Here is a 19,140-nt window from a genome sequence, read left to right as displayed (position 1 = left end):
CATTAATGATGTATTGCCAGATGCCAGATTTTTCCTCCCTTTAAATTAAAGGTATAGTTTATTGAACCGTAGAATTGTTGTTACTCATACATACCTACTGAATCAAAATCTGTATGTCTGTATCAGCAAAAAGTTCAGTAGGTTCTTGTGAGAAACCTGTTCCACTGACTTTATTTCATTTCTTAAGTTTCTAAAATGAATCAATAATACTTAATTATTTATGTTCTAGAAATGTTATAATTTCCACTATGGAAATATTTACAAGAAAACTTTTTTGTTCCAAGACACATTTATTTTATTTGTAAGCTATCTTCTGCATAAGCGTACTGTTACTTTGCTTTTTTATGTGTAAATTGTCAAACCCTTTATTGTAAAGAGTTCAAAACAGCTGTTATACAAAATCAGATTTGATCATTGAACAATAACCCCAGATTCCTTTTCCTAACATTGTTGTATTATTTATTTGTGATAACCTTTTTTTTTTTTTCCTGAAGCAACAATCTTTGGGGGATAACGAACCAGAATAAGTAACAGCATAATGTTTAGTATAGGATATTCCATTTAAAATACATGTCCTCCCCTCCCCCCAAGAAGGAATTGGTAAAAGTAACCCAAAAATTCAGTTAGTAACACAAACAGCATTAGGAAAAATTGAACCACAAAAAAAGCACAGCAGATTTTTAAGTGGCTTGGTGTCATGTTTAACTCCTTTAGCACCTTCCTAAAAAGCAATTTTGGACAGAGTAAGGTAGTGATACTTGCAAATTCAAAGGTAAATTGAGAGAGTATTAGATCAATGGTGAAAGTAAAGGAAAAATTTTAAAAGTGTTATATACTGGTATTATATCTCAGCAAAGACAAAAATATCCAATGAGAGAACAGTACAAACCATAATGGTTCTCCCTTAATAAACTTAATTCCTAACCAAGTGACCCCCAGATATATTGTACAAGGACTACATTTATCTTTAGCAGAACTCTTTCTTCCTCTGTCCTTGAAAATACTACATACATATAAATAGTACCTATGCATTTTACTTAGCAACAAAGAAATGAATATAGTGTAGTAACTGGCCTTCAACTGTAGTTCAAACAGGTCTCAGATAAGATGAGAAAAAAAGGCAAGAAATTTACTCAAACTATACCACAGCAAACAATATCTAATCATGGTGACTACAAATACAAAAGACAAAGAAACCAGTTTGGGGGAAAATCATCACTAAAACAGAATGAAATTCCTACCTTAGATATTAATTAAAAAAACAAAACTCAAGAACATAATTAGAAGAAAGAAAATAATGATGAGTAAAGGAACACCTGCCATTCAGCCTATTATTGCCCTTGGGGGAATATGGGCCTAGTACTAGCAGATTTTACATTCCCAAACAGTTTTACTGTATAATTCACGTACAGTAAGCTACCATATTTAAATTTAAAAAATTTATGTTTGGAGATATATATATGCCTCCATTAATTCATCACCACTCAAGATAGCAAGCATACCCATCCAAAATGTTCCCCCAGATCTTTCTATAAATACCCTTCTCCTACCCTTTTTTTTATCCCCATGCAACCACCAGCTTTATATGTATTTTATATATACATATATGTAAGTGGTTTGTTTTTCTAGGATTTTATGTAAATTTAAGCATGTATATTAAATATTCTTTTTAGTCTGGCCTCTTTTATTAAGCATAATTATTCTAAAATATGTCTATGTTGTTGCCTATATTGATGGTTCATTTTATTTTTTGTTGTGGAGCAGTATCCCATTGTATAGATATACTACAATTTGTTTATCCCTTTACTTGATTATGGATATCAAGTGGGTTGTTTCCAAGTTTGGGCTATTATAAATAAAACTGTTGTGAACATTCATGTGGAAATATTTGTATGGATGTTTGCTTAAATTTTTCTTGATTAAATTCTCAGGAGTGGAATGGCTAGATCATGTAGTAGATATATGTTTAACTTTGGAGAAACTGACAGTTCTTTTTTCAGAGGGGTTTGTACCATTGTGTGTACCCACCAGCAATGTATGAGAATTCCACTAAGCACATTCTCACCAGTACCTGTTGTTATCTTTTCATTTTATTAGTGGTGATTGTTAGGGGGCTTTTCTTGTTTGTTTTTGTTTTTGCATATGAATATCCAGTTGTTCCAGCATGATTTGCTGAAAATACTACCCTTTTCCCCACTGAATTGCTGTTGCACCTTTGTTGAAAATCAATAGTTCAGATTTGCGTGGACTTATTTCTGGACTTATATATAATAAGTCTTAAATTTAGTAGTATTAGTCTTCCAACTTTCTTTGTTTTTTCTCTTTTTGAATTATTTTTTAAATTTTTTTGTTTTGTTTTGTGGGTTTTTTTTTTTCTCTTAGAAGCAAAGCTTTTATTTGTTTTTTTATTTTTTTAGTTTCTTTATATGATGAATGACATTGATGAGTTTCAAGTGTTAAACCTACCCTACATTCCAGAGATAAACCCCAGTTCGTCATCATGTTTTACCCTTTTCATATATAATTTTATACAGTTTGCTAAAATTTTGCTTAGAATTTATGTATTCATGTTCATGAAGGATATTGTTCGGTAGTTTTTTAGTAATGTCGCTGTCAGGTTTTGGCCTCATTAAATGAGTTGGGAAGTATTCCCTTATTTTCAACTTTCAAGAAGAGTTTTTGTAGCATTGGTATTAATTCCTTTTGAAGTGTTTGATAGAATTTACCAGTTAATTCATCTAGGGCAGAAGTTATTTATAGGAAGCTTTTGAACAACATATTCAAATTCTTCATTTCTCTTTCTTCCTGAGCAAGCTTTGGCAGGTTGTTTTTCAAGAAATTTATCTGTTTCATCTAAGTTGTTGAATTTTTTGACATAAAATTTATAACATTCCTGTTATCGTTTTAAAATCTTTATGTGGGCTCGATCTCCAGTTGCAAGGGCCGTGCAGGAGGCTGCCAATCAATGTTTCTTTCTCTCTCTCTCTCCTCCCCTCCCCCTCTCCTTTCCTCTTTCTAAAATCAATTAAACATAGTTTTTTAAAAAAACAGCCTGGCCAGTGTGGCTCTGGATTGAGCATTGTCCCATGGACTGAGAGGTCCCAGTTTGATTCCCGGTCAGGGCACATGCCCAGGTTATGGGCTTAGTCCCCAGTAGGGGTCATGCAGGAGGCAGCCAGTTGATGTTTCTCTCTTGCATCACTGTTTCTATCTCCTCTCCTATCTTTCTAAAACATTAATAAAAACATATTTTAAAAAAATCTTTTCTCCAGGCTTATATGTAGCTTGTCTACCATGTCTAAAAGGGGAAAAATACGACCAAAAAAATTACACTTAGCCAGATTGCCATTGAAATCTAAAGTCAATAGATAGACATTAACAAAATAAAAATCTTCACAGACTATAACATCTCTGAAGCCATATTGAACAAAAATTTAATGATAAAATTCAGCTATTCAAGAAATGTATTAAAATAGCTCATGCACCAACCCTGGGTAGCTCAGTTGGTTAGAGCATTGTCCCTCCAAGGTTATGGATTCAATCTTTAGTCAGGGCACATACCAGAATCAAACAATGAATGCATAAATAAGTAGAACAACAAACTGATGTTTTTTTCTCTATTTTTTCCTCTCAAATCAATTAAAATAGCTCAAGGAAAATGATCATATAAAGAACTAAGAATGAAGATTAAACCCTTTAAATATAGAACCAATTCTTGAACACTGTTAAGAATTATGACTATAGAATAGAATTGGAAAATTATATAAACTTTGACAAAGTAAAAATAATAAAACTAAGAAAACAAGAGGAAGCAAGGGACTAATGGAAGTATGAGAATCCATATTAACAAAAATTAAATATTAATACACTTACTCCTTAAGGTTTTTCTAATCTATTCTTTTTTTTTTTATGAATGGCAGTCTTTTTATTTAAAGGGAAATTAATATTATTTTTATTAAAAGTGACACATATAATAGCATGATCACGTTGTAATAGAATTATGTTCAAATTTGTAGCCTTTTCTGTGTATAAATTGAGTTTAAGAATAATTTTACCTGATTACAATGGAGATGATTTTTTAGAGATAGGAGTCTGGCTCCTGTTGGTTAATTTTTTCTAATCTTTTAATGCTTTTCTATGTTTTTTAAAATATGTTTTTATTGGATTTTTAGAGAGGAAGGGAGAGAGAGGGAAACATTGATGTGAGATAGATAATCGCTCAGCTGCTTCCTGTATGCCCCCTAACAGGGATCAAGCCTGCATCCTGGGCATGTGTCCTGACTGGGAATCAAACCCGGACCTCTCAGTCTGTGGGACGATGCGCAATCCATTGAGCCACACCGGCCAGCCTCTATATTGTTTTGCTTACTTACAATCTTGTATTCTTTTTTTTCTTTTTTTATTGATATATTACAGAGACAGAGGAAGGGAGAAGGAGAGAGAGATGGAAACATTGATGATAGAGAACATTGATTGGCTGCCTTCTGCATGCCCTGCACTGGGGATCAGGCATGTGCCCTGACCAGGAATCAAACTGGTGACCTCTTAGTGCATGGATCGACGCTCAACCACTGAGCCACACCAACTGGGCTATAATCTCATATATTTACAAGATATATTCCAGCTGTTATTTTTTTATTGTTCTAAAGATAAATATTTTACTGTCAGAATTTAGTGTTCTTAGATTACGGTACATTTTGTTCAATAATCCTGAACCCCTAAAGGTTAATGTTCAAAATTATTAAAGAACTCATAAAAGTCAACACCAAAAAATTCAATTAAAAAATAGACATTCTAAATAGACACTACTCCAAAGAGGACATACAGTTGGCCAAGGGATGTAAAAAGATGTTCAACATCACTGCTCATCAGAGAAAAAGCACAATGAAATATCACCTCACACCTGTCAGAATGGCTATCATAAGTAAATCAACAAACAACAAGTATTGGTGAGGATGTGAAAAAAAGGGAACCCTGGCCCTTGCTAGTTTGACTCAGTGGTAGAGTATTGGTTCGCAGACCAATGAGTCACGGGTTCGATTCCAGCCAAGGGCACGTACCTTGGTTGCGGTTCATCCCCAGCCCTGGTTGGGGTCAACCAGGTGCAGGAGGAAACTAGTTGGTGTGTTCCTCTCACGTTGGTGTTTTCTCTTTCTTCCTCCCTCTGTCTTCTACTTTATCTGAAGATAAATAGAAAAATATCCTCAGGTGAGGATTAAAAAAAGAAAAGGGAACCCTGGTGCACTGTTGGTGGGAATGCAGACTGGAGCACACTGTGGAAAACAGTGTGGAGTTTCCTTAAAAAATGGAACTGCCTTACAACCCAGCATATTTTCTTCTGGGTATATATCTGAAGAAACTCAAAACACTATTCAGAAGAATATGTGCACCTCTGTATTCACTGCAGTGTTATTTACAGTACCCAAGCTATGGAAGCAACCCAAGTGCCTATGAATAGACTAGTGGATAAAAGAATGGTGGTACATATATACAAGGCAGTATTACTTGGTCATAAATAAAGAATGAAATCTTACCTTTTGTGACAGCATGGATAGACATAGAAAGTATTATGATAAGTGAAATAAGTCAGACAGAAATACAAATACCATATGATTTTACTTATATGTGGAATCTAAAGAATAAAATAAAAAGAACAAATAGGAACAAACTCATAGATACAGAGAAGAGACTGATGATTGCCAGAAGGGAGGGAGGTTGAGGGGCTGGGTGAAAAGGCTGAAGGCATTAAGAAGTACAAATAAGTTGTCACAAAATAGTCACAGGGATGTAATGTACAACATAGGGAATATAATAAAAAATGTAATGATGGTGTCAAATGGGTACTTGAAATATTGCGGGGAGAGAGAAAAACGGCAGCAGAGTGAACAGAAGCTACATAGACCGTCTCCCAGGACCAAACTGGAATTATAACTAAAATAAAGATAAGCCATCTAGAAAAACCAACTGAAGAGCACCTGGAGAGAACCCTTATAACCAGGGACATAAAGAGGACCCCAAGTCAAGACTGGTGGGAGCTCTGAAGGTGTGAGAGGGCTGGCTGGGTACCCACAGGCAGCAGCTGAGGGCTGTCTTAGCTGTGATGAATTCCCTCTGAGAAATTGGGGATTAAAACCCCAATTCGGCTCCCCAGTACAGAGTGGCAGAACAGGGAAAGGCCCTCACATAACACCTGGCTGAGAAAATCACCAGAGCAGAGGAGCTGGGAACTCACAGCACTTCCCTGAAGGGCCAGTGCACTAAATTACAGCTACAGCCATGCACCTTGGGATCCAGCAGAGGGAGGGCAACTAGACTGGAACTGTGTGAGGGGAGTCGGAGGTTCATGGCACTTGGGGGATTGCTGAGAAGGAGGCTATCAGGAGCTCTAAGCTGAGTCACTCCTTCACAGGTCAGTACAGTCGACCCTCATTTATCACGGTTAGTCAGTTCCAGACTGTACTGCAATAAATGGATTTCCACAAAGTAGGATTCTTTTTTTTTTTTTTTTTATCCTCACCCGAGGACATTTTTCCATTTTTTGTTCAGGTGGAGTGGGAGGGAGAGAGAGGAACCGAGAGAAACATCGATGTGAAAGGAACACATCGAGTGGCTGCCACCCGCACGACCAACCAGGGCCGGGGACAAACTGCAACCGAGGTACGTGCCCTTAGCGGGAACCGAACCCGGGTCTCTCAGGACCGCAGGCTGACGCTCTAACCGCTGAGCCAAACCGGCCAGGGCCAAAGTAGGATTCTTTATTTATATAAAGTCATCCCTCGACACTTTGCACTTCGACTTTCGCGGCTTCACTCTATCGCAGCTTTTTCAATATAGTATATTATTTGAAAAAAAAACAATTGAGTGAAGCTGCAAGAATCGAAACGCGAAGTGGTGAGGGACAACTGTAGCCATTTCCCTCAAAGAACCCCTCCCAGACAGAACTAGCCTGGGGGACAAGCAACTGCCCCTCCCTCGGGAAGTCAACACTACCCTACTCATAAAGTGTCACCTGAGACTTATTAACAGCTAGGTATAGAAAAGCCTCAGAAAGTGTTGAGCTTTGGACCTGTCTCAGCCTTGGGGGTCATGGCTCTGGGGACTGAAATGTGAAGGCTGAGACCTGGACCCCTGTGCTGAGCCAATAACCCCCGCACTGCAGAAACCACTATCCCTCAAAGCAGCTTTAGCCCAGGAGAAAGCAGTTGCCCCACCTACTGGAAATCCTCTCATTCTGTCCACCTCAGGGAGTTTTTATTCAGCTGAGGGCTACAACCTGAGGCTCATTCAGTAACTGAGACAAACAGCCAGTCAGCAGGCAAAAGCTCCAGGATCCTTGAATCTGCGTGGCTTGTGACTCTACCCAGGAAAGACAAGACATTGGTGTTTAACATGGTCCCTTCCATACTCATTTAAACCCAGTAGAGGGAGCCACAATCAGCAGAATACTGACACCCACAAGGAAAATTTGACAGGCTCCAAAACCCACCGAGACATCCAAAAGGATGAAACAATAACAAATCCCAAATGAAAGAACAAGAGAATTATAGAGAAGAAGGGATAAATGAAATTGAATTAAGCAAGTTATCAGAGGTAAAGTTCAGAGTAGTGATTATGAGGAAGCTCAACATCATGAGTAAAGATACGGAAACAGTGACAATCAACCAATTGGAAATGAAAAACCAAGTGGAAATGAAGAATGACGTAGCAGAAATAAAGAACACATTGGAAGGAATAACCAGCAGATTAGAGGAAGCCAAGGATCAAATCAGCAAATTAGAGAACAGTAGAAAAACATCACTCAGTCAGAGAACCAAAAAGAAAAAAACAATTAAAAACAGGAGAACAGCCCTGGCTGGTTTGTTTCAGTGGTAGAGCATCAGCCCATGGACCAAAGAGTCACGGGTTTGATTCTGATCAAGGGCACATACGTTGATTGCTGATTGATCTGATTGATCCGTGCCCCTAGTCATGCTCATGTGGGAGTCATTCAGTCGATTTGTCTTCTCTCATGTTGATTTCTACCCACCCCACCCCCAGCTGAACATAAAAATGGTAAAAAGTATCCTTGAATGAGGATTTATGAATAAGTAAGTAAATAAATAAATAAGTATAGGATGACAGTTTAAGAGAGATGTGACACAACATGAAACAACAACATCCACATCATAGGAGTACCAGAAGAAGAAAGTGAGCAAGGGTTAGAGAATCTGTTTGAAGATAGTGGCAGGAACCCTCACTTGGTGAAGGGAAAAAGCATAAAAGTTCAAGAAGAACCCAAAGAAGTCCATGCCAACACACATAATTAAAATTCCAAAAATTAAAGACAGGATCTTAAAGGCACCAAGAGAAAAGCAACAGGTTACCTACAAAGGAGCCTCCATAGGGCTGTCAGCTGGATTCTCAACAGAAGCACTGCATGCCAGAAGGGAATGGCATGAAGTAATCAAGGTCATGAAAAACAAGGATCTGAATCCAAGACTACTCTATCCAGCAAGCTAGCATTCAAAATAGAAGGTGAAATAAAGAGCTTCCCTGACAGCCTGGCCGGTGTAACTCACTGGTTGAGCATAGACCCATGCACCAAGAGGTTGCAGGTTTGATTCCTGGTCAGGGGCATGCAGGATGCGGCCAATTGATGTTCTCTTTCATCAGTGTTTCCATTTCTCCCTACCTCTCCCTTCCTCTTTCTCTAAAAATTTATAAATGAAAAAAATTTTTTTAAATAAAAGAGCTTCCCAGACAAAAAAAGACTAAAGGAATATATTAGCACCAACCCTGCAAGAAATGTTGAAAGGACTGCAGTAATAAACAGAAGAAATAAAGAGAAAAACATAGCCATAATAAAAATGGCAATAAAGCCCTGGCCGGTTTGGCTCAGCAGTTAGATCATCGGCCTGTGGTCTGGAGAGACCCGGGTTCAGTTCCCACTAAGGGCATGTACCTCGGTTGCAGTTTGTCCCCAGCCCTGGTTGGGTCGTGTGGGTGGCAGCCACTCGATGTGTCCCTTTCACATCGATGTTTCTCTCTCTCTCTCTTCCTCCCACTCTATCTCAACAAAATGTTGAAAATGTCCTCTGGTGAGGATTAAAAATGGCAATAAATAAGTATATATGAATAATAACCTTAAATGTAAATAGATTAAGTGCTTCCATCAAAAGACACAGAGTAGCTGAATGGATAAGAAAGCATGACTCATCTATGTTGTTTGCAAGAGACTCACCTCACAACGAAAGACTCACACAGGTTGAATGTGAAAGGATGGAAAAAATTTCTAAGCAAATGGAAGTGAAAAAGGGTGGGGTAGCAATACACATATCTGATAAAATAGACGTCAAAATGAAGGCCATAACTAGAGACAAGAACACTGCATAATAGTGAAAGGATCTATCCAACAGGAGGATGGAGCCTTGGTAAAAATATATGCACCTAATATAGGAGCACCAGAATATATTTAAAACCTTCTGGAGGACTTCAAAGGAGAAATTGACAGCATGCAATCATAGCTGGGGACTTCAGCACCCCTCTGACATCACTGGATAGATCCTCTAGACCAGTGGTTCTCAACCTTCCTAATGCCGTGACCCTTTAATACAGTTCCTCATGTTGTGGTGACCCCCAACCATAAAATTATTTTTGTTACTACTTCATAATTGTAATTTTACTACTGTTATGAATCACTATTGGAAATATGTTTTCCGATGGTTTTAGGCGACCCCTGTGAAAGGGTCGTTCGACCCCCAAAGGGGTCGCGACCCACAGGTTGGGAGCCACTGCTCTAGACAAAAAATTAACAAGGAAACAGACTCTAAATGATACACTAGATCAAATGGGTTTAATAGATATTTACAGAAAATTACATTGCAAAATGGCAGAATTCACATTCTTCTCCAGTGTACATGGGACATTCAGTGTACATAGGCCACATGTTAGGACACAAACTAAGTCTCTTCAAGAAGATTGAAATTATATCAAGCTTCTTGGATCACAATGGCATGCAACTAAAAATTAGTTGCAATAAAAAATACTCAAAAACATTCAAATACATGGAGGCTAAACAGCATATTATTAAACAATGAATGGGTTACCAAGGAGATCAAGAAAGGAATAAAACACTTCCTGGAAATCAGTGAAAATGAACACACAACAACACAAAATCTATGGGACACAGCAGGAGTAGTCCTGAGAGGGAAGTTCATAACACTACATGCCTACCTCAAGAAACAAGAAACATTTCTAATAGACTATGTAACCCTGCAACTTAAAGAACTAGAAAGTAAACAAAAAGAAAAACCCAGAGAAAGTAGAAGGAAAGAAATAGTAAAGATCAGAGCAGAGATAAATGACTTAAGAGACAAAAAAAAACCACAGTTCAGAACATCAGTGAAACAAAGAGCTAGTTCTTTGAAAAAAATAAACAAGATTAATGAAACTTTAGCCAGACTCACCAAGAAACAAAGAGAGAGGACCGAAATAAACAAAATCAGAATGAAAGATAAGTAACAACTGACACCACAGAAATACAAAGGATTGTTAAAAAATACTGTGAACAAGTATACGCCAACAAATTGGACAAGGTAGGAGAAAAAGACAAATATTTAGAATCACACAGTCTCCCAAAACTGAACTGGGAAGAGATAGAAAACTTGAACAAACAAATAACAACTAAGGAAATTGAAGATGTAATCAATAAACTCCCAGCAAACAAAAGCCTGGGCCCAGACAGCTTCATGGGGTAGTTTTACCAAACATTCAAAGAAGAGCCAACACCCATTTTCCTCAAACTATTCCAAAAAATTCAAGAGGAAGGAAGACTTCCAAACTTTTTTTATGAGCCCAGAATAATTCTAATTCCAAAACCAGATAAAGACACTGCCAAGAAAGAAAACTACAGGCCAATACCCCTGATGAATATAGATGCCAAAATTCTTAACAAATATTAGCAAATCAGATCCAGCAATACATTGAAAACATTCACCATGACCAAGTGGGATGCAAGGCTGGTACAATATTTGCAAATCAATAAATGTGATATATCACATAGAGAAAATAAAAGATAAAAATCATTAGATCATATCAGTAGATGCTGGAAAAGCATTTCACAAAATCCAGCACCCATTTCTGATAAAAATGCTCAGCAAAGTGTGAATCAAGGAATCATATATCAACAGAATAAAGGCCATATATTGAAAAACCTATAGTCAACATCATACTCAATGGTCAAAAACAAAAAACATTTCCCTTAACAGGAACAAGACTGTGATGCCACTTTCTCCAGTCTTGTTTAACATTGTACTGGAAGTCTTAGCCACAGTGATTAGACCAGAAGAGAAAACAAAACGGATCCATATTGTACAGGAGGAAGTGAAACTCGTTATTTGCAGTTGACATGACATTGTACAGAGAAAATCCTAAAGACCATCAAAAATCTATTAGATTTAACAAATGAATTCGGCAAAGTAGCAGGATACAAAATTAACGTCCTGAAATCTGATGGCATTCTTATACACCAATAATGAATACTTGGAAAGGGAAACTAAAAAAAGTCACTTTTACCACTGCAACAAAAATAAGATACCTAGGAAAAACTTAACCAAGGAGGTAAAAGACCTGTTCTCACAAAACTATAGGAGATAGAAAAAAGAAATAGAGGAAGATATAAAAAAGTGGAAACATATACATGTTAATGGATCGGAAAAATCAACATCACTAAAATGTCCATATTATCTAAAGCAATCTATAGATTTGATGCAGTCCCTATAAAAGTACCAACAGCATAATTTACAAATCTAGAACAAATGCTTCAAAAGTTTATATGGAACCTTGAAAGACCTGGAATAGCCACAGCAATCATGAAAACGAAGAACAAAATAGGACAGGTCACAATACCAGATGTCAAGTTATACTACAAAGCCATCATAACCAAAAGAGCCTGGTACTGGCACAAGAACAGGTGTATCAATCAATGGAACAGAACAGAATCCAGATATCAACCAAAGACAGTATGCACAATTAATATTTGACAAAGGAGGCAAGAGCATAATATATAGTGGAGAAAAGACAGTCTCTTCAATAAATGGTGTTGGGAAAATTGGACAGGTACATGCAAAAAAAAAAAAATGAAACTAGACCACCAACTTACACCATACACAAGAATAAATTTGAAATGAATAAAAGACTTAAATGTAACCCATGAAACCATAAAAATTTTAGAAGAAAATGCAGGCAGAAAAATCTCAGACATCACACATAGCAGAATTTTCACTGCTACATTGCCTGGGGCAAGAGAAACAAAGGAAAAAATTAATACATGGGACTACGTCAAACTATAAAGCTTATGCACAGCAAAAGAAATCACCATCAAAATGAAAAAGGAACCCACTTTCTGGGAGAACATATTTGCCAATGATACATCAGATAAGGGATTAATATCCAAACTATATAGAGTACTCATACAATTCAACAAAAGGAAGACAAACAGTCCAATTAAAAAATGGGCGTAGGACCTAAATAGACACTCTCCAAACAGGACACACAAATGTCCAGGAGACATATGGAAAAATGCTCTTTATCTCTAATCATTAGAGAGATGAAAACTAAAACAACTATGAGATATCACCTCACACCTGCCAGAATGGCTGCCATCAACAAATCCCCAAACAACAAATGCTGGCAAGGATGTGGAGAAAAAGGTACTCTGCTGGTGGGAATGCAGACTGGTGCAGCCACTATAGTAAAAAATATGATGTTTCCTCAAAAAGTTAAAAATGGAACCGCCATTTGACCCAGTGATCCCACTTCTTGGATTATATCCTAAGAAGCCTGAAACACCAATCAGGAAGCATTCCTATGTTCATAACAGTGCCATTTACAATAGCTAAGATCTGAAAACTGCCCGAGTGCCCATCAGTAGATGATTGAATAAAAAGAAAAGCTGTGGTACACTTACACAATGGAGTACGCTGCAGCTGTAAGAAAGAGTGATCTCTTACCCTTTGGACATGGAGAGACCTGGAGAGTATTATGTTGCGTGAGATAAGCTAGTCAGAGAAAGACAATACCATATCATCTCACTTATTTTTGGAACATAATAAAATAAGCTGTTGGCCAAAAGAGATCCAAAATCATGGAAGTAGGGAACAGACTGACAAACCTAAGAGGGATAGGAGTTGGAAGGGGTGGAAAGAGATAAATCAAATAACTTATATGCATATATGCACAACCAGTTGATATGGACATTAGGTTGGGGAAGACAGGAGGTGAGTGGGAGTGGTAGGGATGGGGGTCAATGGTGGAAAAGGGTGGCATCTGTAATACTTTCAACAATAAATAAAATAAATTTACTTTTAAAAAATAGAAATATTTGGGAGGGAGAACTACTTTGTAAAGTATGTGATTGTCTAACCACTATTTTGTACACCTGAAACTAATACAAAATCATATTGAATGTAAACTAATTGAAAAATAAATGAGTTATAATAATCTTGAACCTAAAGAATAATATTATCGATAATATAAAATATAAACCTGTAATTGTCCTTTCATACTTAAGTTTTATCTTTATGAAATTCAGTTTGTGAATCCAGCCTTTGGAGTAAATGTCCCATTTGAATGCATTTCACTGGAGAATTAATTTATCAGTGAGCAAAACAGAAAGCCCTTTTGAATTTTCAAATAAAAGCAATTTAATTGAGAGAATTGATTACGCAGGTGTTAGGCTGGAGAAGCAAATGGGAGAAGGATGGTTTTTGGAGAAGCAAAAAGGATCAGAAGCTTGTGTTACTTCTGTGCTGGAGTCCACAAGCTTGCACTGGCTACTACACCATTTGATACACTGACCCAGTCAGTTCTGGTGCTGATGTGGTCAGGATGGTACCATCTACAAGGTGCTGTTTATCCCTGTGTACTGTCCCCACTATTGTTTCAGCAGCTACCATCATCTGCTAGTCTTCTGCTTTTGACTTGGTCTACTCTCTAATCTCCCACAAGAAAAAAGGAGAACCTAAGTGAAAGCCACCTTGCAAAGAAACCTAGAAAATACAGTTTGTTGACTCTAGCATTTCACAAAACTTAGCAGAACACAGGACAGAGTGAGGACTATGACAGCTCAGTTAACATTGAATTAAATTAAATTAGTGTATATATTAACCATATATTTTATAGTTGTAAATTAAGTTTTATGTTTGTAGTCTACAGAACTTTAAAACATTACCAAGGACTTAAAAATTTTTTTTTCTATATTGATTTCAGAGAGAGAGGGAGAGAAATAGAAACATTGATGAGAGAACATCGACCGGCCACCTCCTGCATGCCTCCTACTGGGGATTTGACCCACAACCTGGGCATGTGCCCTGACTGGGAATTGACCCGGCGACCTCTTGGTGCATGGGTCGATGCTCAACCGCTGAGCCACACCAGCCAGGCCCAAGCATTTTTGATTGAATAATTTTGTAAATGAGATGGGAATGGCAGCATGGCAAATTTTATCTAGACAAAGTCCTGTTACAGAGGGGTATACATTAAGTAAATGACTTTTTCCTTTATAGTAAGCAATGTTTGGGAGTGCCAGAACTAATATAATACCATAAATGTTGAAATATTATTTCAATGGAGAGATGGAAGTCAAAATATCAGGATTTAGTCTTCCACCAACCTCCTTATACACATACCCTTATTATCTCTGTTCCAAGATATCCAGGGAATTAAAATCATCGTTCCGCTGTGGAAATACAAAACAGCAGTGAATCTTAATTTGATACCTTGTTCACAGCTGCAAGTATAGTTTATCTTAGTAGAGGGAATATAATTTGTTAAGAAACTTCAACTTACCTGAATTTAAAAATCCTAGTAACATTTCTGCTTTTCTATTAAAACTTCGACATGCCATTCTATTCACATTTATATACTTATCCCTGAAGATGATCTTAAGATTGTTCGCTTAGCTTTAGGAACCTGTATGGCTGCTTTTATATGTATTAGATATCTACATATGTAAGTGTTTATATTTGATATATTAGACATTTATGAACATTTGAAGTTAATATGATGTGTCATGTAACAAGTTCTATGAGAACCAAGTTCTATTTAACAAATTTGTTCTAAAAACTGGTGTGCCACAAAGGAGGATCAGTTCTCATGCACAAACAGTATGCTGCTAGACAAATCAGCTTCAAGACAAATACCCTATAGTGCTCAGCCCCAAACTGTATTTCTGTTCTTAATTCCTTTTTATATATACAAAAATCAGGAATTGCCTGTGTCTGGACATGAAAGGATTTGAAGATGTAACCAGTTTTTATACCAATAACCATTACACAAAGGAAAAGCTTGTCTCAGGAAAGAGCTGTTCTTCAAGATGTTTATGTTTCAGGCCCTTCATTAAGTAGTAGTAGAGACACTAGCTACCCACAGACCTGTAGGCTACAGGCAGGGCTTAGCTGAGCTGAGACACAACAACCTAGAGGGAGTGCTTTCCCAGGCATATCATAGGAGGAATTCCTGTTATGCAAAATTATTTCTCTCACATTTACTGTCAAATAAAGAAGTGTCTGAAAAGGAAGTATCTGTGGTATACATCTTTGTTGATTAATGGAACAGCTATAATTAAGCTTGATCTATTCAGGTAGAAATGGAATGTAATTCAGTCTTTCCTTCTTATTCTTTGCTAGAAATATCTTGTCTCTTATGAGATTGTAATATATTCATATTATGTGTTATTTTATAATTGTCTTCAATATTTTATTATTGTGCATATTTGTGTATTTCAGCGGGAGAACTGAAGTCCAGTCAGTTCAGTATGGCAAAGAAAAAGCAAATAAGGACAGGGTATTTGCAAGGTAAGCCACTTTTGTTTCAGTGTCTTTGTTTTTGTTCTTTTTAAATTTATCTTTACTGTTGAAAGCATTACAGATATCCCCTCTTTTTCCCCTATTGTCCCCTTTCACCCCACTCCTGCCTTCACCTAGGACTTTACCATACTCTAGTCTGTGTCCATAGGTTATGCATATAAGTTCTGTGGCTTATCTATTTCTACCCCTCCTCCCCCCTTGCCTCTGAGGTTTGTCAGTCTGTTCCCTACTTCCATGTCTCTGGATATATTTTGTTCATCTGTTTATTTTGTACATTACATTCCACATATAAATGAGAGTATATGATACTTGTCTTTCTCTGACTGGCTTATTTTGCTTAGCATAAACTCTCTAGGTCCCTCTGCTGTCGTAAGGGTAAGAGATTCTTCTTTTTTACATCTGCATAGTATTCCATTGTGTAAATGTACCACAGCTTTTTTATCCACTCATCTACTGATGGGCGCTTGGGCTGTTTCCAGACCCTAGCTATTATAGAAGAAATATTAAAACTACTAAAAACTCTTTTTCCAAATATTATTACAGAATTATCACCTGATTCTTCCTTTAATTAAACAGCAAATTTTGTTGAGGGAATTATGAAATGGTTTGTCTAGTGTATTTATTTTCTGGGTTTTTTGTTTGTTCTTTTTACATGAAATAAATTAACCTTGTGCTAAGCACTGTTGCTCTGACTATGCTGAATCAAGTGTTATTAAATAAATATAACATTTTATTGCATGGTTCATTACCACTTTTTTATTGTTTTTTGTTTGTTTATTTTTACCTTTAGATAGAGTGGAAGGAAGACAGGGAGGGAGGGGGGAGAGAGAGAGACATTGATTGGTTGCCTGCCGCACAGCCCCGACTGAGGCTGGGGATCAGACCTGCAACCCAGGTACGTGCGCTTGACCAGGAATCGAACCTGTGACCCTTTGGTCTGTAGGCTGACTCTCTAACCACTGAACCAAATTGGCCAGGGCTTGTTACCTTTCTTATTTATTTGTTTTTGTTGTTGTTGTTTTTTAATCCTAACCAGAGGACACTTTTTGTATTTATCTTCAGATAGAGCAGGAGGGAGAGAGAGAGAAACATTGATGTGAGAGAGACACATCGAGTGGTTGCCACCCACACAAACCAAACTGGGGCTGGGGACAAACTGCAACTAAGGTACATGCCCTAAGCAGGAACCGAACCCGCATCTCTCTGGTCCACGGGCCGATGCTCTAAACACTGAGCAAAAGTGGCCAGAGCTCTTTGTTTACTTTAAATATGTTTTTATTGATTTTTTTAAGGAGGAAGGGGGAGAGAGAAGCATCAATCGGCTGCCTCCTGCACACCTCCTACTGGGGACTGAGTCCACAAGCCAGGCATGTGTCCTGGCTGGGAATCGAACTGGGACCTCCCAGTCCATGAGATGACACTGAGTTTATTGAGCCACACTGACCAGGCTCATTACCATTTTTTAAAACATGTTAAGAGCCCTAGCTGGGTGGCTCAGTTGGTTGGAGCATTGTTCTGCACACCAAAAGGTTATGGGTTCAGTTCCCGGTCAGAGCACACATCTAGGTTACAGGTTCAAGCCCTGATTGGGGCACATACAGGAGGCAACTGATCGATGTTTCTCTCTCACTTAGATGTTTCCCTCTCTCTCTCTCTCCTTTTCTCTCAGAATCAATAAAAGCATATCCTCTGGTGAAGAGTTAAAAACAAAACAAATATTTTGAGAAACATGATATTTATTATCCAGCTACTTCCATATATTTTTAAATCATATTAAGAAAAATGTTGCTTTTCATTTGGGTGCCATTTAGTTAATCTTCATATTTTTAGGATCTGTTGGTAGCCCATTTACTTTTAACAAGTGAAGTGACATGATTAAATTTATGTTTTAGAAAATAGTTTTATGAGCAAGGATACACAATCAATTAGAAGTGTAAAGACTGGGTGCCCAGAGACCAGGTTATTGCAGTAATCCAAGTTAAAAATAATGAAGGCCAGAACCAAATCATTGGCAATGAAATGGAGAACAGGATCAGATTTGGAGAACATTTGTAAGTAGAACTAGCAGTTGTTGACCAATGGGATATGTGTTTGCGACGGGAATATCTAGAAAGACTGTCAGGTTTGAGTGACATACAACAGATGGGATATTGGAGGGAGAACAAATTTGTAATGGAAAGAAGGTATTAAATTAGCACAGGTCTAGTTTGATATGCCTGAGCAACACTCTTAACAGAATTATCCGACAGGATGATTAAATATTCAGAGGCAGAGCTCCAGAGTGGGAGAGTTACTGACAGTGGCTGCTAGTGTTTGTTGAAGACCTACTGTGCTGAGCATTGTTTTAGGCCCTGGGAATATAGTGAATAACAAGACACATATTACTCCCATGGAGTTTAAATTCTTATTGGTACAACAGATAATCTAATATCAATAAAAGACAAAGGCAGTGCACAGCTGTGGAAACTGGAACCTCCTTATGTTTCAGGAACAGCAGGCTGATAATGGACCAGAGTGAGCAAGGCAGTGGTAGAGGAGATGTTTAGAGAGGTAGGAAGCAGCCAGAACTTGTGTGATCCTGTGCTAGAAATGTAAGTATTTTGGCTGTTAAGTGGAAACCAATGGAGGCTAAGAGCATGGAAGGGGATATAAACAGACTTGCATTTTTAAAAAATCTGGTAGAGTGATAAATTAAAGTATTTTCAAATATCATACGATTTCTAGGATTTGCTTCAAAATAATTGTGGTGAGAGATTGACCATGATAATTGTTGAACCTGGGTTCTGAGTACACAGGGTTTATTAAACTATTCTCTCTACTTATGTTTATTTTTAAAATATTCCATAATAAAAATACCAGGGGTGGGGGAGATCGGTGTCTGCTGTGATAGAATCAGCTAGATGGCGATGAGTAGAAAGAGGTTGATCATTTAATTTAATAATATCTAACATTTATTTTATACTTATCTGTGCCAGCTGATTTTTATATTAACTCACAATCCCCATAACTCAGTGAGGTAAATGCCATTACAGAGGGGAAAACTGAGCACATCAAATTTTAGTAATATTCCTGAGATTGTGCAGATAGTAAGAGATATAGCCATGATTCTACCCCAGGCATTTCAGGTTCTTACCAACACTTCTAACCTCTAATGGTTTTTGCTGTTCTGTATGACATAGGTGAATGCTAGACACCCTTCCTGTCTCAGAGATATGAGAGATAATCTTGTTTATTGTCTGTCTCATCCCCTAGAATGTAAGCTCTATGAGGACTGGAGTTTTGTCTGTTTTATTCA

The 19,140-nt window shown here is 37.4% G+C and overlaps 1 protein-coding gene across 5 annotated transcripts in view; it reads left to right on the top strand.

Annotated features, from left to right (window-relative positions):
• The window catches only part of PTPN4 (protein tyrosine phosphatase non-receptor type 4), a 251,441-nt gene that overhangs the window by 161,333 nt on the left and 70,968 nt on the right, over nt 1-19,140 (top strand). For all 5 annotated transcript variants that reach the window (XM_036254434.1, XM_036254430.1, XM_036254432.1 and 2 more), the window contains one exon: nt 15,765-15,833. In XM_036254434.1, coding sequence (XP_036110327.1) covers nt 15,765-15,833 — 69 coding nt within the window. The remainder of the gene's footprint in view (nt 1-15,764; nt 15,834-19,140) is intronic.

Source organism: Molossus molossus, unplaced genomic scaffold, assembly GCF_014108415.1.
Source record: "Molossus molossus isolate mMolMol1 unplaced genomic scaffold, mMolMol1.p scaffold_m16_p_11, whole genome shotgun sequence".
NCBI lineage: Eukaryota > Metazoa > Chordata > Mammalia > Chiroptera > Molossidae > Molossus > Molossus molossus.
The sequence above is the reverse complement of the archived record's forward strand: the minus strand, read 5'-3'. Positions and strand labels throughout refer to the sequence as shown.